The following is a 24,598-nucleotide window of genomic DNA, read 5'->3' on the forward strand; positions in this document are numbered from 1 at the left end:
TCCATCCGTTCGTTCCTGATCAGACTGCTTGCTTGGTCGTGTCCGAAGTCCTCTTCTGCGGGTCGTATCGTTATTGTATATCCATGATCAAACTCGTACTCTCTTTTCTCCCCTTTTCTTGTCTCTTCTCTTCTGTCTCTTTTCGTTCTCTCATACTCAAAATATGCATGCCGACTTCCTTGCTTCATTCAATTTATATCTTTCATCGCCGAGGCCGCTTCTCACGTTCACTTGATAAGTTTCCGACTCCTTCTTCGCTTCTTCTCTTGCGTCCACGATCCTCTCGTCCATCACGGCGATCTTCCGGTCGCAGCCCTCCTTCACGCTGTCCTCCACGACCGCCTCCTCTACCGCTACCTCCCCAATCCTCACCACTTCGACCGCTTTGACCATCACCTCTGTGTCGTCCTTCACGACCTTGAAGCAGGTCTCTACCACCGGCTGGAGGAGGGCCCATAGGCTCTCGTGGGGCACCGCTTTGATCTCTGTTAGATCTCCTAGATTCCCTCTCTTCTCTGCCACCTTCGCCAGCTCCTGATCGACGGTCCCGATATTCGCGATGTTCCTTGCCCTCGCGTTCTCGACCTGGACTACGATCTCGCTCTCGTTCACGACTAGCTCCTCGACGCGAAGGGCGGCTGGACCGACTCTCACGGTCACCTCGGCGACTTCGGTCATGCTCGCTACGACCTGAGCCTTCCTCTCCATTGGCAGGCGCCCGGCTTGACGATTCGTTCCTGATAGGATCTTGTCGTTCTTGAGCCGGTGTAGCGGTGGGGGAACCTCCAGTCAAGACCTGAGCATCAGAACCGCCAAGGGTTTGGCGTGAATGGCCCCTTCTTCCGCTGTTGCTCCGGCTTCCATCCGGCATATTGGCTTGGGCTTGTTGCAGGGTGCTGTTGATGCCCGCAAGCTGCCTCCGCCCACCACCGTTGCGGACACGCTCGTTCGAAGAGGCTGGACCGGTAGGCACATTAGGCTCACCAGCTGGTGATCCTGCGTAGCTGCTAGGAGTTTGTCGTTGTCCAGGGCCAGGACCTCGGTCGGGAGTGTTGGTTCCAGGCATTGATTGACGATTGTGGCCATGATTATGGCCATGAGGATGAGACGGCGGCGGTCCAGGAGGAGGGGGAGGGACGGCACCAACTTGAGCACCGATTTGTGCTAGACGCTCTGGATGGACCCCTGAAGGTGTAGCATTACTGGATGCAGGAGAAGGCAGAGCCTGGCTGGGGTTTGCGTTTCTCATCCGGTTTTGGGGGCCGCTTGGCGTGCCTGAGGGCGTGACAGGACCGTTATTCTGCTCGAACCCACGTCTTCCTCTACCAGACGCCGCCGGGCCAGTAGGTGGTGGTCGGTCTGGAGTAGGAGGGCGTTCTGCTTCCGCACCAGCAAACCTGCCATCAAGTCGACCTGGCAGGCCTTGAGGTGCACCATGGCCTCTATTTGAGCCTCGTCCACGGGCTCTTGGTCCGCTTGGTCCGTAAGGGACCTCAGTGACATTCTGTATCGAGTTGAGACGTCCATAAGAATCATCTTGATGAGGTGGCTTGTGCTCAGGCTCGGGAACTCGAGAAGGAGTTCCATGGAAACTAGAAGCATCGCGACCCTTGGGTCCAGAACTTCGCTCAGCCTCACGGTCCATTGGTCTGTCGCCGCGGTATGGTGATCGCTCCCGAGGATCTCTTCCAGAAGCAGGCCGGTGTTCCACAGGATAGTTGCGATCATGTCGATCTTCACGTCCGCTTTCAGGCTGACCACTCTCATGCCCATACCGACCTCCTCGTCGAGGAGATTGAGCGCGAGCGTTGTGATCTCGTGGCTCGTTCCGAGGGGCGCGTGAGGGTGTGTTGTCTCTGTTACCCATCAGGGCTGCCCTCTCCGGATTGATTGTATCCATTGGCTCCACGGGAGCGTTCTTACGACCCCTGCTAGACCGGTCAGAGTCTGGTGCACGAGCCCGTTCGTTGTCTTGGGCAAACAGCGCAGCTCGCTCGGGGTTGATATGTGGCTCAGGTGCCTCAACAGCTGCAGCGGGAGCAGTAGGGGTTGGGGTAGGCGTTTCGTTCAAGCGACCATGATCCTGACCTCTGCTGCTCTTAGAATCTCTAGTTCGGTCTCGCTCATGTTCGCCACGACGACTTGATCCGTTAGTTCGAGACGATTCCCGGGCGTGATCTTGCGTTCGTCGCTCAGAGAAGTCGCGCGTACGATCAGGACGAGCAGGATCAAAATTTCGAGAATCGCGCTGATCCCGGGACTCACGAGGTTCTCTAGGCTCACGTTGATCTCGAGCATCGCGAGGTTCCCTGGGCTCACGAGAATCCCTAGAGCGTGCGTCCCTGGGCTCTTTACCATCACGACGCTCATGCCCGCGGGATTGGTTAAATCTTTCGGGAGTGTAGTGCGCAGGAATAGGCACATCAGGCCGAGTAGGCAGGGTATGAGGTGGCCGTTCCGGCAGCGTGTTAGGCCGAGAGTCGTGCTTCGCACCAGCGCCAGCGCCAGCTCCAGAATTGTTATTGGAGTTGCGGGGACCAGATGGTGTATGGTCGCGTTTTGAATCCCGAGACGATCCTGGCTTGGCTGGCAGTAAGTCCTTCGCCGGGCCTGTGGATTTCGTCGGATCTGTCGCGGAATTCTTGGAGTCTTTGCCATCCTTGACCTCTCCGTCTTCTTCCTCAGCAGTCGTTTGCTTCCCCCTTGATTGCCTGGTTTTGTTAGACTTGATACATGCTTGTCAAAGATATCTACGTACTTGTTGGGAACAGGCTTGAATTCCGGCGCAGTTGCACGCAAATTGGTCGTCTTATCTGCTTCGTTCTGAGCAGCGCCAGCCTATTGAGGGTCAGTAATGTCCGGGAATCCAATATCGTAGCACTTACACCACCAGGGCGGAAAGCTTGGACCATAACCCATTTGGATTTCCTCCTCTGAAGTTCTGACATGGCACCCTGAGCAGCGACTGACAGATCGACACGTCCGCCGACCTCGCTATCAGGAGAAGGTTTGGCAGCACTCTCTTGCTTGGTGATAGTTTGGAGGAGGCTTGAAAACTTCGTAGCCATAAAGTCGATAGCCGGGAAGAAATCGAGGACCGCCTTCAGAACTGTGATGGCATTTCGAATATGCATCCATTCCGTACCCTCCAAACAAGAACGCAGAGCGCTATTGAGGTTCTTGTGCCAGCGGAAGAGCAAGTCACGGAATTGTTCGTGTTCAACAAAGGTCAGTGGCTTGCCATTGTCGTCAAAAGTCAGAGCGAACCCAAGGCGGGGCTGATCAGGGGTTCCCTTGGCCTCTTTCTCATACACACCCAATCTTGGCTGATCTCTTGACTTGTCCTTTTCATTATTGGGAACCGTCGCGTTCTTGTGCCAACGCGATAGATCCTCAAGAATGAGCTTCAAGAAGCGACCAAGATACTCAGCCTCCATGACTGTGGATGTGAAAATAAGAGCCCTCAGGCGGTTGGCGTTGAACAGACGGTCGTAGAGTGACATTAACTGGAAGCCTGGGGCATTACCTTCGTGCAGTGCCTTGATAAACTTGTATGTATACTCGGCATCGGCCTTGGAGAGAAGCATGCGAGGGATGAAACATTGCTCGAGTAGAATATCGGATATGGTGTCTGGCTTGGCTCGAGGTTCTGGGAAAGAGGATTGGAACTGCTTGTTCAGGTAAATTTTCCATTTCGCCTGGCGCATCAGATGTTCACTGTTTTCTTCTGAAAGCCCGATCTGGAGCTGCATAAGCTCCTTTCGTTTTTCCACTTTGCGCTCTTGTCCACGCCTTGACATGTCGCTTCGATCTCGTGAGATAGCGACCTCTTCAGCTCTGAGGCGATCTTTCTCCTGTCTGTAGATTTTGTCTGGGCAATAGAGGTCACCTAGCTGAAGAGCCCAAAAGTTCGCATAGAGCTCTGGGGTAATCTTCTGCCAGGTCTCAGGACGGGCAGTATTTTGGATGGCATCCACAATCGGCTGTAATGTTGTCTTGATAAGAGAGGAATCTTCCGACTTCTGTGATGGTTGTGAATTAGTTGCTGTGTTCGGTACTGGTGAGTTTTGGGCACCAGCCTGTTCTTCAGCCTGTACTGCTTCTTGGCTGGGTGTTTCGTTGCCGCCGGATGCAGCAGGCGTATCAGACATCGAAACATCGCCTTCTTTGTCTGTAGATTGTGTGACCTGAGCCTTTTCCTTCGCCTCCTCGACCTTCTTTGGCTTCCACGGATGCATGCGATGAGAAAGGCTGGCCCTGCCGATCAGAAAAGCCAGACTAGGGTCGAGGCCGTACGAATGGATGAGTTCAGGAATCGAGGGAACAAGGTCGTCGAAGGTCGATGGGTCCATGTTACTCCAGAGCAAGTCGAGGTATTGAACCAAGATGCGATGCGAATCGTCAATCATCGAGGATAGATATTTGATGTGGGCTTCGTCTTCCGGCACATGAAAGAGAGCTGCTTGCCGGTACTGTGCCAGGTTAATGAGTAACTGCGCGGCAAGTTTGGACTCCGTCAAAGCTTGGATGAGACGTTTCGAACTCTTGATGTTCTCGAATCGCTTGTCCTGGCCGCGAATTAGAGTATGGCGTCGCAGGTATTCACCTCCAGCCATGGATAAAATTTGAAGGTCAGTGAAATCAACCGAGTCAACAATACCGCCCATCGAGGTGATGAGCTCCTTTAGAATGATAAGGTCGGTGGAGTTGCCCTGAATGAGCTGATGATTAACATATTGTAGGACTGGTGTGGCGTTAAGAACTGTGTATCGTCGAAAGACTCTGCCAGAGAATCTTGACAAGGCCTGTAACCATTTGCTGGTAGTGAGAGCGTGTTCAGCTTGAGTACGACTCCTTGATTTGCCAAGAGAGCTCATCAAGGACCACACAAGCACATCGTAGGAGAGATCTGTAAAGTACTTGGCGCACTCTACAAAAGCATCGATCAGATTTGGATAGGACTCTAATTGCTCGAAAGCAACCCTGAACACGATACCAGGAGATGAGTAGCTGGTTTTGGCGAGCTGCTTAGCCATTTCGCTCAAGTTCGTGAGAGAAACTCGCTTCATGGTGCCCCTTGTTTCCGACGTGGCCTTTGCAAAAGCTGCCTTCATAGCGGGCAATCGAGAAATCTGTCCCTCAAACCATTCGGCGTACATGGAGTAGCGAGTGGTAATGGGGTAATGCCTTAAAAGCTCCCAAATAGCGTTGACAGCTGAAGCATTAGCCTTGGTATGACTCAAAGCTGGCATCAGCAGTCGTCGAAGTAGATCGTGCCATCGGGTAAGATTGTGCTCTGATTTGTCCTCAGCAAGACTCTTCGCTCCGATTCTGGCCAACTTGGTCAACAGAGCCTCATCCTTGCCGATATTGACACCGGAAATATTGAGTAGTGTCCCGCAGAGAGTGAAGATATCATCCACGGACTGACAAACAGGAATGTTGTCGGCCCATTCGTCCCAGTAGTATCGATAATTTTGCGATTCGTTAGTGTCGACTTTATCAGGGAATGGCCACCTCAAAGACTTGCGGATTGTTAATCTGCTCAATCGAACACTGCCTTTGGGAAGTCCGGACTGGTCGAAATCTGGAACAAATTTGGTTGGGCATCCAGCTTCGCCGACAACGACAGGTCGGCTGTCGCGGAAGACCTTTTCAACGCAATGATGAAGGATGCGATGGATCCTTTCGAGGACCTCGGGGAAGACCTCTGGGATCCATGGGAAGCGGCCAAGAATGAATAGTGATTCGGGGATAGCTCCAATGGTCAATAGTTGGGTGAGCAATGCCACCTTCTGTTCCAATGGCTCTGGCAATTTTGGCTTGTTGTCTGCAGCCTCTGTGGCAGCCTCCTTCGTTTCTGCTTCAACCTTCTTGGGAAGTTCGCGTCTAGGCATATTCGAGCTATTGGGGTTATCGTCGTCGCCTTGGGGCAGGACACCAGCCATGAGAAGGGCGTTCATCGGACCACCGCGAGAAGATCGTTCCTCCTCCTCGATCCTCTTCAGCTCCTTTTCTTTGACTGTTTCCATGTCTTCATCAGCTGGCGAAAGATGCGGGTATAGGTCGGTCAAGGAAATGAACCCAATCTTGACAAGAAGAGCAGCCAAGTATAACAGATTGGCGGGGAGGACATCTGTCTGGTCGCGAGCATTGGAGTTGTAGAAACGCAACTTGAACCCGAGTAGTTGTGCGGCCGTTCTGTTGCCTGGGGGTGGGAGGGTTTTGGTTTCCTGTACCCACTGCCTTTCAATATCAGCGGCAGCATCATCGCCCTCGACACCGTTGGTGATTGTAAGTTGTTGCGAGTCAGAATCGGCGACTTGTCGACCACCAAGCTCAAAGAAAGCCCCTATATGAACTTCACGAGCTCGATCCCAGAAAGCAATATCTCGCACTCGTTTCTTCTCCTCCAAGAGCTTCTCATCATCTTCCGTCGTTGTCCATTGCGAGTAGTCTGGGGTCGCCCACAAGGGTAAGCCACCAACATAGACTGCGGCACTGAATTTAAGATGAGACCGAGGCCACCAAGAGCTAACTCGTAGAAACTTGACGAAGAATTTGAACTGCTTGATGAGAACAGCAGCTGCAACGTCGAGGGTTACGTCCAATACCCTGCCGACGTCAAGATCGAAGGTACCGATAAGAGCCTTGATTCGCTCAAAGGTCTGTTCTGCCATTTCGGGAGGAGGGGGAGTCACACTGCTAGTTGTGAAAAGTTCTGTTATGAGCTTTGAATATCCTTCCGTCTCCTCGCGAAGCAGGTTGTAGTTGGCTTGTCGGTATAGAAGGTTTGTTGCTTGCTTGATACCAAGTTTGACAAAGTTATCTCGAATGAGTCCTATCCGCTGCAAAACTTCAGCTTCGAGCACTTGTCGCATTAGGTTGGACGACACGCCAGATGACAGGACGAATTCGCGAAGAGTCGGCCTGTAAATGGCGGGCTCGTTATCCATGACTATGGACAAGGAGTCAAGAAATAGGGTGTGGGGAGCGAACGCGTATGAATCCTTAATAATCTCCGTCGTTTCGTCACCAAGAATTTCCTTGACGCAGGCACCTGCATCGGCTGGTGGTAATCGAGCTTCGACAACTGCGTGCACGAACTCTTGGAACAAGCTTGATAGCTCTGTTATGTCAACATCTTCCCGCGACTGCTTTCCATGCTGGATGATTGCATTCCGACCACTCTCAGCCCAAGCGCTAATCTTCTCGTCCGTAAGATGACTATAACGATAGTTAGAACGGACCGGAGAGGGCGGTCGCAACAACGGCGGTGGTGCATAGGCAGGTCTCTTGATCACTGGCGCAGGAGGAGGAGGCGCCGGTGGCTGTGGTGTATGAGAAGAGCTGGGTCGTCGTTGTGTTGATGAAGGGTTCTGTTGATGATTTGGGGGTCCTCGGTTTTGACCTTGAGATGAATCGCGTCGGCCGGGACCTCTAGGCCCTCTGCCACGACCACGAGCCATGTTATCGTCGCGATCGTGTTGTCCAAGTGCGGTATCACCGGGTCGATGGGGAGAAGATCGGCCGCCTTCAACGGAATGGCGATCACTTCTCTTTCGTTTACCCGGAGGCATAACTCGCGATAATGAACTCGTAACCGAAAGCGATGACTATCTCATTAGATGATCGTGATGATGTTGCGATGTCGGATATTATGGATGTCAAGGTCTGGAAGAGAAAATATGAGTTGAGAGTTCCGAAAATAGCGGAGGAAGCAGCATTGGTTGCTATCAAAGCTGCGGCGCGGATGAAGAAAGACTGACTTTTGACGACAAGGAGTTCGGGTGGGGAAGGTTATAGTCGCGACAAAGCTGACAAGGGAACGACTGAAAGAAAAGAAGTTGGTAGTAGTACAAGAGTGCGCAATTATCTTCTGACCTGATAGAAAGAAGCAAGATACGTGTGCGATTGGTTGTTTGCGTTGGGTGAGCCCAGTCGCGATGGGTTTGAGAAGAAAGGAATAAAGCAAAGAAGCTCCAACAAAGCAAAAGCACGGATGGAATTACATGTCACGACGTTTTGGCAGCCTTATCCTTTACTGGGGAAACGAGGCTGCCAACCACTGGAGGCCCGTCGGCCAGTGGCAGGCACAGCGCCCGCACGGACCACCTTCAGCGGACTCAACAGTACGTACCGCTCTACGGATATTGGGATTCTATTCATCTCATCGGTTTCAGGATTGAATGGCACTTTAAGAGCTCAATACTTATTGAATAACAGCCGGTTTGGGTTGACAATAGACATGATGAGCCTGAGGATTTAGATTGAGTTACGAAATAGAAAACTAACCTATTGTACCTGATTTGAATCCGGAAATAATCAATTTGATATTGTCGAACCGTTCCCCAGACTCACGTCGGCACGTGATCGCCACATCCTCCGTTGCCGGCCAATTCGTGCATCAAAGGAAGCATCTCAATTGGCTGAGTCATGGCATTCATGGGGACCAGCCAGAATTACGCCATAGCAAGGCCCAGGTTTTTTCACCTAAACACTCATAGAATCACTTCTTTTGGGACAATTGAGTTTTAAAGCACTATTGACTAACATATCTATACCCTAAAAGTCCCAATTTTTATCGGGTTGAGTCACTCTGAGATTGAGCGACCTCGATATCAAACTTTAAGACCCTGGAGCGACCCCGGTCCGATCTTTTTGTATAACCTCTCACGAAGTACATCAGTGCAGATATCGTGGAGAGAGACTTTGACAACCTCATACGATCATGCCAGCTGCGACCATGGCTGAAAATACTACTACAAATGGCGATTCTCGTCAACATTACGGTCAGTATTTACCTTTATCATGACATGATTCCTTCCGCATCTCTCTTCTCTTCCCCCATTCCTTTCATGCCTTCTCTCCTCATCATTCTAGAAGACCAGTGACTGAATACCTGTAAGAAAGAACGCAATCACAGCCTGAGAACCCGTTCTCTGCCCTCATTCCTGAGCAGCAGATAGCGATTGTTCCACAGTTCACTCTCGAGTCCGGAGTCACACTATATAACCTACCGGTTGCTTATACAACTCGCGGCAAACTCAATGAAGAGGGCAATAATGCCATGGTAATCTGCCATGCTCTCACTGGAAGTGCCGATGTGAGCGACTGGTGGGGTCCTCTACTCGGAGGTCCTGGCCGAGCTTTTGACACTTCAAGATTCTTCATTGTTTGTATGAACAGTCTTGGTAGTCCTTATGGCACTGCGAGCCCAGTAACTGCCAAGGACAATGATCCAAGCAAGGGCCGATATGGGCCCGAGTTCCCTCTTACCACAATTCGAGATGATGTCAAGTAAGTTCAGGATCCTATAATCTCGACACTTGCGTTCAGGTTCGTTTGAACAAGAAACAGTGGCTAACCATTGACAGCCTTCACAAGCTCATCCTTGATGATCTAGGCGTGAAGCAACTTGCTGCTGTTGTTGGAGGTTCTCTGGGTGGTATGTTTGTGCTTGAGTGGGCATACTTTGGCAAGGACTATATCCGATGTATTGTCCCTATCGCGACCTCAAGCAGACACAGCGCTTGGGGTATCAGCTGGGGTGAGGCTCAACGACAGAGCATCTACGCCGACCCCAAGTACGACGATGGATATTATGCCTTTGATGATCCTCCTTCAACTGGTCTGGGCGCGGCTCGTATGTCTGCTCTGCTCACATATCGAAGTCGTAACTCATTTGAGTCGAGATTCGGACGCAACATCCCCGACCCATCCAAGGTTCAAACCATTGGAGGTCGACCTCGCCCCTCAACTCCCTCAGAGGCACACTTCCATATTCACAACGACGGCCATGTTGTAAAGCGTACATCCATAACTCGCCAGAACAGCACAACTGATGCAGCCTCAACTGCTGAGTCACCTGCTGTGCCCGATGTAGCGGATCCTCAATTCCATGGACCTACCAATGGTAGCCTCACTGGAGGAGATCTGCCTCAGTCGCACTATTTCTCCGCCCAGTCGTATCTACGATACCAGGGACGTAAGTTTGTTACGCGATTCGACAGCAACTGCTACATTGCCATGACTCGTAAATTGGACACGCATGACGTGTCACGCAACCGAGCAGACACCATCGCAGATGCACTAGCTATGATCCAACAACCCACACTTGTTTTGGGCATTGAGAGCGATGGCCTCTTCACTTTTGCTGAGCAGGAGGAGATTGCACAGCACGTACCTAATGCACGCCTCGAGCGAATTGACAGTCCTGAGGGTCACGATGCATTTTTGTTGCAGTTTGAGCAAGTCAACAACTATGTCCTCTCATTTTTCAAGGAGGTCCTACCTGATATTATGTCCAAGGATGGCGGAGCACCCGAGGAGGCTAGTGTTGGACAAATCACCAAGTCGAGCACATTTGGAGAAGCTGAAGTTGAGGATATTACTGCGTGGTAGTGCTTGGAGTAATGTTAGGATGGCGCCTGATGTCGTGCCTCAGAAAATTAGACAAGAATGAAAATCATGATGACGAGTCCGAATATGCACAATTGGGTTGTTAATGCGTTGTCTTCTAACTCAGTGATTGTTTCATCGAATCTTATGTCAGATCAAGCTGTCTTGTGACGATTTCTAGGGACAAATAGCATGCAACATCGCCGATTATATTAGGCAGGCAGCGCAAGTCTAGCAGGAATTCACATTGGAGCCTGATTTCAAACTGTAGAGCTTCAGGAGCACTGAGAAGCAAAACAATCGAAACCTTCAGTTACCTTAAGAGAGTCAAAGATAACTAATCGGAAGTCTCCCAAGCTCACCTCGAGTACATCCTAAGCTCGTCTAATATTATTGTTACTGTGGGATCGAGATTGAGGTTCTCAATATCCCTGGACGAGAGAGAAGAAGCAGTGACTCATACCAACGCCAGCAACTGGGATGTTTGAAGTGCACAATGAACATCGTAAGATGTTGCAAACTTGACCCCATTGCAGTTAACCCACAAAATCCAAGTTCTAGAAGCCATAAAAGATCATCTTCTATCAGTTCACGTTCTAGTTAAGACAATGCTAGGCTTCGGCACTGAAGATGAGCTCTGTATCGGTACTTAGACATGTGGGTATATCCATCAGAGCATTCTAGAACGCGCACACATGTTGTTCTAGGGTGACAATGGAACCATGCGATGCAGTCGATGACAAGTGCCGAGTCGATCATCACGATGTTACCCGTCCACTTATTAACGGCATCCACTGCCTAGCGATACAGGAATACGCGAGTCCACGGATGTGTGCGAGACATTGAGGGAGAGACGTCGACTGTCTCAAGACCCTACATGAAAGAATCTAGAAGGGTCTGAGAAGCGTTCAAGCTTCGAAGCTTGAAATCAATAGTCAATGTCCGTTAATAACTGGACTCGCTGTTCGTGGTGCCGTCTGTTAGCTAGCCATACTAGCCAACTTTCTTCCCCCTGATGCCACCATGTTCTTCACAATGGTATTCACAATTATCGATATTTGATCTTGTCACATTCACGACGTGAAGCCACCGAGTACATGGCGCTCTATGTTCTACGATAAACGATCGTGGTGGCGGCGAGACTAAAACATGAGGCCGTCCCGAGTGACATTCCTGGAATGCAGATTGATGAAAACAGGACAAAGTTGAGCAGATACACCCAATAATATCAGCATTTCGCTTATTGACGCTCAATGCATTTCTCCCCGGGAGCTGTGTTACTGGCTATTGAAGGTTCTTGATTACTGGATTCGAGAGTCATGGCCGTTGAGGGATCTATTTCTGTCGGGTGCCGCAATTAACTTCGATACACATTTCAACAAACACGGGCTTGAAGATTTAGATGTTACTCCGGGCTTACGGGAGCCTTGACTGACTTGGCAGAAGGCGTAGGGTGTTGTTGTGAACCCTTATGAACTGGATGTTGGTTGAGACGACGACACGACATTGTTAACACACCATTAGAGCCACTGCACATGAGAACATGGTGCAATGGTTTTCAACCCTTCACATGAGGCCCAGACGCTGGCCAGGCATCTCTTATCAGGCAATTCTGAGAGATTGGAATGTGAATTAGTTTGAAGTATCTTCGGCACATGTTCTAGCTCTATATCACATGTAGCAACTACAAGAGAACATCGTAGAAGCACCAATGTCTTATGATGATGCACTCTGTCTCTGCTCTTCCAATTACATACCGAGACATGCGCTTAGGCTACTTGGGCCTGCACCGCAGATATTTCTCGACGTGTAACACTCTGATAGCCCACCGGCCCACTGACAGAGGAATTACTCAGCGCTACGGTATCGTCTACAATAATCCTATGAGGTAAAGGATTCGTAAACCATTTAAAGTGAGGCACTGCAGAATACAAAAGTCGTGACAACCTAGGCAGTGGAGGGCCTTGTGGAAAGTAAACACACGTGGAGCACCGATTGGTTGAGTTAGATAGAGGAACCAGACCTTGGCCCCTGTCAAATTCTAAGCGAAACAAGAGCTGAGAAGTTAAAAAGGCAAACGAGGCGAGAATCTGGACGTGGTGAGACGAGGTTGAGAATCCATAAGCGTTGGGCGTTGTACCTCTGTTGGTCCGATTCGGTCGGAATTCATTCTCGACCGAGATGAGATTGAAAACGATGGGGGTTGAAGGGAGGCTTGCTTGGCCCCGAGTCAAGAAATCGTATAGTTAACAGAAAAATCTTGTAGCAAATTGCCTAGAGGTTATTCTTTAGGTAACGGTTTCAAGCGGCAAGCGTCGCAGATTGATAGAATTAGCAAAGCAAATCCAGGCACAGAGCAACGAGACCCGTAATGCGTTACTCTTTTCGTTAATATCAGGCGAGAGCCATTGTTCTTTCTGAGATCCATGCATACCGTGGCAAACTTGAGAATGCGGCTAGAAGCATTTTCGAAGCTGATATGGTGGAGTTTCTTCTGAGCGACTGACAAAAAGTAAACGTGCAAAAAGATGGGGCCCTTGTCATTGTTTTCTCTTGGAGAATCAGAAAGAGGAAACCCGGCCTCGTTTCACATGGTTGAGTAATGGATAAGCCAGAGTCAGAGTCACGTTTATCGTGTTACACTGCTATCCATGTTTCTTCATGCGACGACAGCAGCCGTGCACGACCCAGTCGGGAGTGATCTTGTCGTATGCCGGAAGCCGTCCGTAGGCTCTTTTACGATTGTGTAAGGGAATAAACCCACTGTATTTGTCTGGGCAGATTGCACAATGTGTAGCATTTACGTACAAGCACGCAGAGAATACGCCCGTTTCGGTGCTTTTTCCTGTCATCAGTGTTGTTGACGGACTGCACGTGTTGATAGGCCTCGACACGAGGTGAGGGGAAGCTCGATAAAGATGTTTTTGTGTGAGTGTGATGCAGATAACATTGCCGATCTTTTTCAATCCATCGTCATTGATGTGATGATACCTTCGGATGTATGTATACGAATTCAGGTCATCCATCATCACACGGCGTCGATCAAAGGGCGTGAATAGAAGTGAAAGAAGCGCCGGTCAAATCATGAAAGTTGCCGTTCGGCGAGATCTGCGACCAAGTGACCGCGGTGAGATTGAGTGGTGAACCCAATGCGGAATGATGTGGATGATGGATCCATGGAACGACTCTATTGTTTCTGGAAGCCTTCCCATGCAAGGGGAGGCAAGAAAAGTTGAATTAGTGACAAAAGTATTTGGGCAGGGCTAGTGTATCTCAGTCAGTCTTGAGGTTGATTTATTTTGACATCCTAGCTTAGTGCCACAAGTTTTCTTGCTCACTGAGGAAAACACATGGCTCGATGCCTTAGGCACAAGCTTTGTCAGTGATTTGTTCTGGAAAAACAGGGGCCAAGGGGTCTTCCTTGTCTGACAAGTCAAGTCTGACGGAGTGCATCACATCTAATTTCTGTAACACGGCGTCAAATTTGGAAGTTGAAAAAGCTCAAGCAAACCAGGGTCGAGATGTCCCTGCGTAGGAATAATCACGAAATAGCCTCAATTGACATGCAAGCCTCTTATTGAATAGACTCTGTAATGACATCCCCAAATCTCACCACACCCAGAAACTCACTACACACAAAAACGACCCTGTTCCTCCAAGTGGGGGGCAGCCATCTCAGTGTAAGACGCGGGCGTTAGGTTCGAGTGCTCTCCACCAGGGCGAGTTTGGCCACTGACCTCCGATGCCTCCCAATTGGCTCTGCTGACTTAGTGGATTGCAGGGGATGGGCAATGGTGCATCTGCTTGAAAAGGGAGTCTCTTTTGAGTCTGGAGTGAAGTGACGGGGTTCTAGCTGAGTATGAAACCCTGGGCTGAGATTCACCTGAGCAAGATGGACTATCGGCCTCTCTAGAGCTGGACCTTTTTTCCTGTACGGCCTCATATACTATGCTCGAAGGAGGAGGTGGTTAAGAGAATGACCTGCTTCGAACAAGGCGGGCCTTGTGGGCTCTCTAAAAGCATGGGCAACTTGGTGTTCCATTCATCTCAGTGGTCTGCATCGAACCCTCAACTCTTACTGGTTCGGGGAGACTTGAGTGGGTGTGCAGTGGACTTTCCATCTTGCTTCTTCCTCGGCTTCCACAGTGGGCAGTGGCTTGGCCGGAGATTCCATTATGGAAGGCGTGCGCAGATGCGTCTCCACCACTGCACCTGCCTCAAAATCACCACCCATCCATCCATCACCCAGGGCATCCCCCATCCGCTACAAGGAAGGTACAGCACGGTCTCGCACGCTATATCCGGCCGTAGTTACCTATTCTCTATCAATCCCAACTGTCTAGAATCCTCTCACTTCCCCATGTCATCTATCATTGTTGTTGTTGGTGAGATCGTAATATTTTCTTCATTCTATTACCTCTTCTTCTCTGTACATTGCTAGGGCCTCGCCTTATCTTCACCTGCATCATCAACTATCGCATCCCCTCGACACCTACGAACCCGCACACCCCGACGGTCAACTACGCCGAAACCCCGATCCATGGTATTCGATGTCGAACTTGAACTGTAGAACAACTCTCTCTTGCCCTCGATAAATCATCGCCGATTAGTTTGGGGGTATTGGATTAGAAGGAAGTTACGTTTTGGTCTTGATCCTGGAACATCGTCTTGAACGACCACCATCTTCGAACTGAGGTGAACAACTCGGCAACCACGAATCATAATTTGGGGAAACGACGATATCAGTGCATCAATCAGACTGGACTGGAAATAATTCAAGGAGCTGGGTCAATTGCTGCGAAATTCATAAAGATTCAGAGTCTCGATTCTATGCATTCCTGATCTCTTAACGGAGCAGCACCCGAAGAGGTGGAGATCGGTATCGCGAAACTCATCCCGAAGCACCCCCATACAGAACAACCCATGTCGTCGATTACGGATATCATCGCTCCCGATATTTACTCGCCTTAAACTTGAAAATGCCAGACTACGACGAAGATATGCTGCCTCCCCCGGCATCAGGCTCTCAGCAGGATCGCACTTGGGGTGGTAATAACGCTTTTCACAACTTCTTCAACGACTTCTCTCACATTCCCGACCCAAATCTTCGCCGCCGTCTTGCTTTATCTGAGATTGATAAAGTCCCTTTTGGTGCATACCGTATGTGATTCATTTTATTCTTGTGTATTATTGTTGGAGCCAATGCTGACAAAATCAGATGTCCGCGCTGTATTAGTAGCAGGTGTTGGTTTCTTCCTTGATTCTTACGATATTTTTGCCATCAACCTCATCACAATACTACTTGGAGTTGTCTTTTGGGGTGATCCTAACCCACAAAACGGCTTCAGTGGCAATGATGGATATCTCCCCGATCCAGTCAACCAGGCATTCAAGGCCTCTACGAGTGCCGGAATTGTAGTGGGAATGATCGTCTTTGGATGGCTAGCAGAGTTAGTACCACCCGTCTTTATCGATCATTTCATAAAAAAGAATATACTAATAACTCAAATAGTGGCTTTGGTCGACGCCGCATGTATGGTGTTGAATTGGGTATTATTATCCTAGCGACGCTTTGCTGCGCTCTCATTTCGTCTAGCCCTGCAATGGGATCGACAGGTCTCCTAATCTTTTGGCGTATCATCATGGTAAGTCTGCAAAGGGTTTGCGTTTTTCAGCATTTCCTGACTATATCCAGGGCATTGGAATTGGCGGCGACTACCCGCTCTCAAGTGTCATTACCTCCGAGTAAGTGTCCTCGCTGTCATGTTGCCATTCAGACTTTGTGGCTGGGGTTTAGTTTATACCAAGCCCCTAACACGCCCTGATCAACTCAAACTGACTGAGATCCCGCTAGGTTCGCTCCGACAAGATGGCGCGGCGCTATGGTTGCTGCTGTCTTCTCTATGCAGGGACTTGGACAGCTAGCAGCTGCTATTGTTGCCCTAATCACTACTGTTGCTTTCAAGGACGCCTTTATTGGAGCTGCTGACGAAAGCCAATGCGGTTTCGAGTGCCGACTGGCCGCTGACCGAGCCTGGCGAATTATTGTTGGAGTGGGAGCCATTCCTGCTTGCGCCGCCCTTTATTACCGTATCACTATCCCGGAAACCCCTCGATATACCTTTGATGTTGAGCACGACGTCGAGAAAGCCGATGCCGACATCAAAGCATACGTTGCGAGCAAGTCCAAGGGTTCCTTTGACGTTGTTCATCAAGTCAGGAGTAAGCGCATAGCTGGACGTAGCCTTGACGTTCCTCGTGCGTCCTGGTCTGATCTTATTTCCTTCTTCCGCCAATGGGCCAATTTCAAGATGCTATTAGGCACAACTTTGTCCTGGTTCTTTTTGGTAAGTGCTATTGTTTGACATTGCTTGACTCCCGCTAATTCGTCTAAAGGACCTCGCTTTCTATGGTCTTGGCCTTAATAATACCTTTGTCCTTCAAGCAGTGGGCTATGGTGCTGGCAACTCCCTTTTCGAAAAGCTTCACAACCAAGCTGTCGGAATGATTATTTTGACATGTGCTGGATCACTTCCTGGCTACTGGACTGCCATTCTTAGCGTCGACACTTTTGGTCGTAAGCCGCTACAGGTTTTCGGATTTCTCCTGCTCACCATTATCTTCTGTATCCTCGGCTTTGCTTACAAGAGCCTTCCACAAGGGGGTTTACTTGCGCTCTACATTGTTGGCCAGTTTCTCTTCAATGCTGGCCCTAACACGACCACTTTCATCGTTCCTGGCGAATGTTTCCCTACCCGATATCGATCGACCGGACATGGCATCTCGGCTGCCATGGGTAAAATTGGAGCAATTATTGCGCAGGGTATCAGCATTCCTATGGTGCGACAGGGATCCCCCGAGGGTTGTAAAGGTACCGATTGTGCACCAAACATGCACCGACTGCTCCAACTCTTTGCCCTTTTCATGTTGTTTGGTACTCTGGTTTCCTTGTTGATTCCGGAGACCAAGGGCATGACTTTGGAGGAGCTTTCTGGAGAGCCCCGTACAAGCTACAATTCTGGATGTAATGGTAGTATCAGTCTTGGGTCACCAAAGCTCAGAGCTTGGAACCCCTTTGTGGGTGGTCAACCTGCAGGATTCTCGTATCCTAGATCCCGAATGAGCCACTTCCGAAAGAGTGATCGTGTTGGTATCATGACCTCACCGGAACTCATGGCTGAGACATCCCGACTTCGAAGACCTCGCATCTGGAGAAGACACCGCAAGGCCAAGTCGAGCAGCGGTACAGATATCGCTTTGAGCACTCGAAGCTCTGGTACAGGAGAGGATGAAATCTTTCCAGCAGGCCCGCCTGCATCCTCATCTACTCCTCCACAGCCACCGCCGACTTGGGGAGCTGGCTGGGGACGGATAGATAGAGGAGGACCACCTCCACTGTTGAACTCGGTCCAGCTTCAGGATGTTGGCAGTCTCTTGACAAAATGATCTGGATGGACAAAATCGGTATTGTTCGCATGATTCGCATATCTCTGGCGTTGGTGGAATAATGAAATTTAGACTATGATACCTTAGATGTTTGTTTTTGCATAGTTGTCGAGTTGAACGTCGACATTGGAGAATTGGGAGCAGAAGTGCTTCGCAACTTGTACGAATGAATAACGAATACAAAGAATCCCCAATTCATGAGTTGCAGACTTTGACACTTCAACTGAATATGAATAATGAGCGTGAAACTCCTAAAGCTTAGGATACTGTGCTTGTCTGTTATCGACGAGTCTACGGGGATACACTTGGGAATGGTAACCGGCACTAAATACCAACAAGGCTGATACTCGAATTCGCAGTCTATTATTACAAGCTTCTGACAAAAGACTTCTTCTGCCAGACCATCTACGAAAACCTCAATACTATCCCAATTCTCTCAAAGTCTAACAACGCGGTCTATCCTCTCTAACCCTTCTCAGACATAATGAAAGACCAATAACTTCGTCTAGTTGTCTAGTCTGCCAAAAATTCATCCGCGGAGAACCTTGAGCGCTTCTTTCAGGTTGGCCACATCACGGGTCAACTTCTCACGACGATCTCGACTGAGCATGTCTTCGCCAGCAATAGCCTCGAGTTCTTCTGCTGTCATACGAAGGACTACTTCCTGAGACAGAACCGAAAGGGGTCCGCTGGGTGCGTGCAGAAGGAAATGGTCGATGACCTGTTGGCATACCACGTCGACGAAACGACTGCGTGCGTTTTCGTAGAAAGTATGGAGCACATTGTGAATGTCCCGTCGGGTGGAGTTGAGGGTGGTTTCTTGATCGAGATGTTCTTCAACAAGCTGACGAGCTCTCTGAGCTGCTGCCTCGTAACTGTCAGGCAAGGGCTTCAAAATCGTTGCCTCAACCTCTTTACCAAGATCCTTGATGTGAGAGAACTTGAGGCGATTGAGAGAGTCGTTGAAGTTTGGGTTGTAGGTGATGCTCTTGCCCTCAAACTCAACCTCAAGTAGAAACTCGACGTGGTCAACGGCACGACGATAGCGATTCTGCAAATCTTCGAGGATAAATGCCCAGAGTTCTTCGCGGATAGAAGAGTCAGGACAGCTCGCGTTGAGAACATTGCGGATGAAGTGATGGACGATCAAAATGGCGTTGGAGACATGGGCGCGAGCCATAGGCTGCCACTTCTTGGACTGTTCTTTGAAAGTGACTGGAAGCATCTCACCGCTAAACTATAATAGTGTTAGCCCTGCTGTTGTGTGAATGTATAGCGAAGACTTACGGTTCCGATCTCATAACCTCGCGAGGTTAGGTACTCCTTCTCGATGTAGGTCAAAATGTCCTCTCCGTGAGGTTTAGGACAGTGATAGGCATCATAAAGAATGTCATCAACCAGATCCTCTTCTCCAAGAAGTGGGATAGCGAAAGTCGTCTGGTTGTACAGTTCTCCTCTTTTGACATCCTCGTCCTCATATTCCTCATGATCGGTAGCACCGTTCGTTTCATTTGTCTCCGCAGCTTCATCCTCACCTGATACAAAGAAGTTTCGCGTGTGCCCCTTTTCGTAAAGAACCTGTCCAAAGCCCTCGTTGATTTCACGAATACGGGTGATGAGCTTCAAGTCCTCATTCTCAAAGATCTTGTGACGCGTGTAATACGCATCGAGGCCGAAGTTCTTGATTTGTACAAACTGAGCGGCAACGTGTCCAAGATAGATGCGTTGTTCCGCCTCAGTACTACGAGATTCACCCATCGACTTGAGAAGCGTCTCGCATTCCCTTTGCTTAGTACCGAGCTCAGTGCGGACCTTGGGGAACTCGCTCTTGGTTCGGTCCATGAGGAGCTGTTGGACACGAACCTTGAGCGCCGGGATACCAAGTCTGTCAGGGGATAGCGTAGTCCAAGGCGCTTTGGAGAAGAACTCCTTCTCAGCGCGAGTTCGCTCCTCAGGACTGGAAGAACTATCATCTGCGCTTCGGTTCTTCACAACACAGTATCCAAGCTGGAGATCACGTCGCTTTCCGTTCACAAGGTCAATGACAACACCCTTTGTAGCTTGTTCGACAGCCAGGTCAGGTTTCGTGAGAACGCCGAGAGTTCGCTTACCCTCAGGGTCGACTTCCTTGGCGTAGGTGAGAATCTTCTGGTTCGCAATGTCGCCGTTGCAAGGAACGACAGCGAGGATGATGGTGCGTGATTCTTGGATGTAATTCTGTACCATGTTCTTGACGAGCTCAATGTCTTCCTTGGTGGTGACGCCGGGAGTGACGTTCTCAAACATTCCAGGAACATCGATGACAGTCAAGTGATCTTCGTTGGGGCCGCTGATTTCGACGCGGAGAACATCGCGACTGAAGGCAGAGCCAGCGGAGCCATCACCAGACTCAGACTTGATGCCCATCACCTTGGCAGCCTATAAAGACTACGTTAGACGATACCATAAGCGACGAGAATATGTCACTTACATCTTGAAATATCTGAGCAAACTCCTCGGCATCGAGGTTAGTTGCAGTGCGATGAAAGGACTTTGCTTGTTCTTCATCCGCATCGACAGCATGGATAGAGACAACGATGCTCTCAGTTTCTTCACGACGACAGATGATCTCTGTTGCATGGCGAGTGCAGAGAGTCACCGAGCGAGGGAAGTGAAATCCAGTGAGAGATTCCAGAACACTGGACTTTCCAGCACTTTGGTCACCAACGACAACCATCTATATTGACGTCAGCTGCAAATGTTCGCTGCGAAGTGACATGAAAGACATACCTGAGGGAGCGGCACCATGTTGGAGATGCCGAGCTCTCGCAGCTTGTCCATCTTGTCCAGAAGAGCTCGATTACCGAGTCCTTGCTCGGACTTGACAGTCTTTGCGGTAGTCATCTTGACAAGATGAAGTTCTTTGCAAGAGTGTATACTGTATGTCGCTTGACTTGTTGAGGTTGCGTATGATGAGGGGAGGGATAACGGCCACCATATGAATTTAGCGGTGGAAGAAAAAAAAAGAGAAAAGAAGATGAGCCTGGGGAGAGAGAAGAATTTATACCTTGTCTGCTGAACTCTTACTAGAGCCCTATGAATCACTCACAGATAGAAACCCAAGGATTCTCGGGTGCTTGCAGTGGCTGGCAGCTGTACGTTACGGTCACCTAAAGGAGACCCTTCCTCAGGGCCCAACAATTTCAACGCTTCTATTTAATACAGTTCTAAAGCCTGTAGAGGGCCATGTTATTTCTGCCTTATTCATGCTATGGAATGTGATGGTGCAATCTGCGGCCTTGATACTAAGTATGTGAATGAACTGGAGGCGGAATGCTGCATTCACCGAAACACCAGCCCAAATTGATGTGTGAATTGAACCAATTGAGACTCAGATTCTGCCTTGCAGGCACCTATCAGATTTGATCTTCAAAGAAATTGTCCTCTGTTATGGGGTGGTCGGCCTCCGACAGCTGCGCCATGCTACTATCGTGGAGTTTCATCTCTAGAGAACAGGCCCTGTATGCGGGCTCTTTTTTGTTGTCTCTTCTCTCAAGTTGTTGGTCGACCCCTGTAAAACTTTGGCCAACTGCTGTAACTAGCAGGGCTGGCGTGATGTGATCTATAGAGGCGCATGCGAATTCTTTCATATAAAGGATAACTCAGGGGAGACGAGAACCCTTGAAATGCGCAAGCCCTGGAAAAGTCCACCCCGGCCACTTATACCGGCCTGTTGGCCACGGCCTCTGGAGGCAGCCAGAACAGAGCACAACACCAAAGGCAATTAGATCAAGTTGGATTCAACATAACATTCATTCCATTAATTCATGCTGGGGGTATCTCGCTAGCTAAATAAAAACGCCTAACCTTTTTCCAATCCCATATATAGCTGTATATATAGCCAATCACCACAAAGAAACAATTTCCGTAACAGGCAAAGAAGCAAGATCTTGCCTCCCCATATACCAAGCCTCTAGCAAGGCCATCTCCACAGCCCCAGGGGCTTCGGTCAAATTCGACAGCACAGGCCCAACAGTCTTAGGCTCGAGGGCAGGGTCCAAGACTCCGCGGGGAGAAACACATCGGGATGGAGGCTGCAAGGCTGACTCGAGAGTATGAACAAATCGCTCGGCGAGCGGGTGTGTTGAAGTGGTGTATTGCTTGGCTGTTGCGAGGCATCGTGTGGCTTCTTCAGTTACAGGGGCGGGATTGGTGATTATGTCTCTGAAGAGATGATGTTGGACCAAGACGGTGAGGGTCATGCCAATTATGCTAAGGGCTGATGAGAGTTAGAATAAATATCGTAGTAGAAGAAGGTTGTCTTGACTTACCAATGGCAGAGTGACTCTCGGGAGGACCGTCAAAAGTCACCAATCTCCTCTCGCGAGCCATGATATCTTCCAGCTCCACGCTTGCAGCATAGCATGACTCGAATAGGCCTGCGAGCATCGATTTTGCCATTATTGAAGTTGGTTGTGATGCATTGCTGCTGATAAGCTTCATGATTGCTATTCGGGGAATCAAAGCTTTGGTCTCAAGATATCTGTCATTTGTTAGCTCATGATGTCTCGACATGTAGTTCATCAACATACCTCATGCGCAACAAAGTTGCTTGGCGACGGAAAATAGCCTCGGGTTGTGTGCAGGGGAACTTGACGCGCAGATGCTCGGGAATAGCGGCATGCCATTCTTCCAAATCGCAGTCCAACTTCAGTGCATCAGATAGAATATCAGAGATCGATTCTTTACCAGAATCTGTTTTGTGGTTGAAAGAATCTTGGACAGGCTGAAGAATATCGTCGTACAGTTTCAAAGTTTGGTTGAAGAAAGATAGTCGTGAAGGGGTATCGCAGGGTTGAACTCGATCGGGGTTGTGAGGAAAAGCCTCGAGATATTCGTCATCGATTTCCTGGGGGAACGTGCCAAATGATGGGTTTGTTTGGCTTCCAGGGGAATTCTGCATCCTGACAAGCAGAGCACAAGCACACCATGTCCTTCTCCGTTCCTCGCGTTCGGCCTGTGCCTTTCCTGGGAGATCGATATGAAGCATGAGACCTTCTGCGAGCCGCAGAGCCATGCCAGTCAACATCCAACTCTCTTGAACCGCACCAGCTCGTCGTAAGAATCTAGCATGGACAATCAAAGCTTGGACGACGGGGAGAGATGACACGGATAGAAGGTCGACGAGGAGAAGAGTCTTGGCTTGCTGGTGAAATTCGAAGGCGTGAGATACGTGCGACTCGACAGATTCTGCGACCGATGTCTTGGCAAGTTGACCAATGGCTAGCATTCCTAAAAGGAGAGAGTAGGTGGCTGCGAGCTCGGTGGCTTCCTCGAGGGGAATGTCACGGCGGTAGCGAGAGTTTGCAACTGCGATGAGGCGATGATATCGCTGGTAGAAGGATGGTCGGTGAATAACAGGCATGGCGATCCAGTCAATGTTGAAGTACTCTGCTAATAACTCGTCCATGAGGTCTGCTGGCGGAAGAGTGATCTTCTGGAGCATCAAAGCCGCCTTGACATTGGAAGAATAGGAGCCAAAAGATGAAGGCTTGGCTGGAGCAGCATCTTCGAGATCATCTGTCAATGGTGGACTAGCGCCCATGAGATGATGTGGGCGAGAGTAGTAGCTGACTGGTTCGTGAACTACAGGTAGTGAACCAGCTCTGGAAGAGAAGCTGAGCAAAGAATAACCAGAGTCAGTGTGAATCGGAGGAAGAGCATGGTCAACATGTCTTGGAGGTCTGGCTATACGCTCAGACACAACACTGGGCGACGTAGATAGTTTTCTCCGTTCCTCTTGCGCAGGCGTCGTAGCGATGAAGGCATTGTGGCCGTGAGCTACTAATTCCTAGAGGGCGTATGAGTGCAAGTCCTGAGCGTAGGGAATATGAGTTAAGGTACTTGTTGTAAAAAGACTTACTAGCTGCTTCTCCTTCTCCTCGAGTTCCTGGACTCGCTTCTGGAGAGCACGGATGTAGCTATCATTGAGTTTTAGTTTCTTATCTACATGATATGATGACGGTGGCTTTTTGACTCAAAACTCACCTCCGCGACGAAGCGATGGAGCCCTCATGCTCAATCTCAGGATAAACACACTGATCAGCACAGAGACCGCGTCGTGAACACGAATCGCAGACAGGTCGAGCACCGTCACAGCGGATTTTACGATCGCGACACTGTCGACAAGCTAGAGACCTCGCTTTTCCGGGTCTGGCAGTGGCAGAAGTTGCGTGTTGTCGGCGGGTGGCCGAAGCGGAAGCCGATGACCCGGGAGAAGAAGCCTTTGACTTTGTCATTGTGGCCTTTCGGGTCGTCGGTCTCGGTCTCTGTCTCCTTTTGATTTTGGAGGTTGAAGCAACGGGGAGATTGACAGTTTGCGGGTCGGGTCGTCAATTGATTGATGTCAAGAAGGGAACGAGAAAAATCGGTCGTGACTCGCTCACCCCTTGACCATGACCATGGATGGATGGATGCGCTGCTGCGCTCTAAGACGAGACTCTCGGCCGCCGGGGTGGCCATTTTCTCTCACGGTCACGGTTGTCGGTAGTCGCCGAGTAGTGTAGTGTCTAGCTTTCAAGTGGAGATTTCTGATTCCGGGTGTCGGGACGTCGGCGTACTTATCGGGGACTTCCATTTGCACATAATGAATATGATGATATATTGAATATCTGTCTGATGCAATACAGACTCGAAATACTCTGACCTCATTCTTCTATAGTCTCCATAACTTATTGCTCTATCCTCATGCATTCCCCCGGATAGAAAGGGT

At 49.7% G+C, this 24,598-nt stretch overlaps 5 protein-coding genes across 5 annotated transcripts; 2 read left to right on the forward strand and 3 right to left on the reverse strand.

Annotated features, from left to right (window-relative positions):
- Positions 1–202: 202 nt before the first annotated feature.
- Positions 203–7,580, reverse strand: FTJAE_1014 (regulatory RLR1; the record flags this gene model as incomplete). Its single annotated transcript, XM_037342951.1, has 3 exons — positions 203–2,711; positions 2,759–2,838; positions 2,886–7,580. The coding sequence occupies 3 exons, from the start codon at positions 7,578–7,580 to the stop codon at positions 203–205; spliced, it is 7,284 nt and encodes a 2,427-aa protein (XP_037211881.1).
- Positions 7,581–8,746: 1,166 nt separating this feature from the next.
- Positions 8,747–10,404, forward strand: FTJAE_1015 (homoserine o-acetyltransferase; the record flags this gene model as incomplete). Its single annotated transcript, XM_037342962.1, has 3 exons — positions 8,747–8,796; positions 8,914–9,300; positions 9,378–10,404. The coding sequence occupies 3 exons, from the start codon at positions 8,747–8,749 to the stop codon at positions 10,402–10,404; spliced, it is 1,464 nt and encodes a 487-aa protein (XP_037211882.1).
- Positions 10,405–15,380: 4,976 nt separating this feature from the next.
- On the forward strand, positions 15,381–17,847 carry FTJAE_1016 (major facilitator superfamily transporter; the record flags this gene model as incomplete). The annotated part of the gene is made up of 6 exons (XM_037342973.1): positions 15,381–15,561; positions 15,620–15,851; positions 15,914–16,046; positions 16,097–16,146; positions 16,256–16,748; positions 16,798–17,847. 6 exons carry the CDS (start codon positions 15,381–15,383, stop codon positions 17,845–17,847), a joined length of 2,139 nt encoding a protein of 712 aa, XP_037211883.1.
- A 529-nt stretch (positions 17,848–18,376) lies between these two features.
- FTJAE_1017 (interferon-induced GTP-binding Mx) lies at positions 18,377–20,730 on the reverse strand (the record flags this gene model as incomplete). Its single annotated transcript, XM_037342984.1, has 4 exons — positions 18,377–19,084; positions 19,135–20,265; positions 20,318–20,563; positions 20,617–20,730. 4 exons carry the CDS (start codon positions 20,728–20,730, stop codon positions 18,377–18,379), a joined length of 2,199 nt encoding a protein of 732 aa, XP_037211884.1.
- A 1,001-nt stretch (positions 20,731–21,731) lies between these two features.
- Positions 21,732–24,125, reverse strand: FTJAE_1018 (transcriptional activator acu-15; the record flags this gene model as incomplete). The annotated part of the gene is made up of 5 exons (XM_037342995.1): positions 21,732–22,105; positions 22,158–22,369; positions 22,419–23,677; positions 23,750–23,807; positions 23,875–24,125. 5 exons carry the CDS (start codon positions 24,123–24,125, stop codon positions 21,732–21,734), a joined length of 2,154 nt encoding a protein of 717 aa, XP_037211885.1.
- Between the last annotated feature and the right edge of the window lie 473 nt (positions 24,126–24,598).

The sequence above is a fragment of the Fusarium tjaetaba genome (assembly GCF_013396195.1).
Source record: "Fusarium tjaetaba strain NRRL 66243 chromosome Unknown NRRL66243_c0000022, whole genome shotgun sequence".
Taxonomy (NCBI): Eukaryota; Fungi; Ascomycota; class Sordariomycetes; order Hypocreales; family Nectriaceae; genus Fusarium; species Fusarium tjaetaba.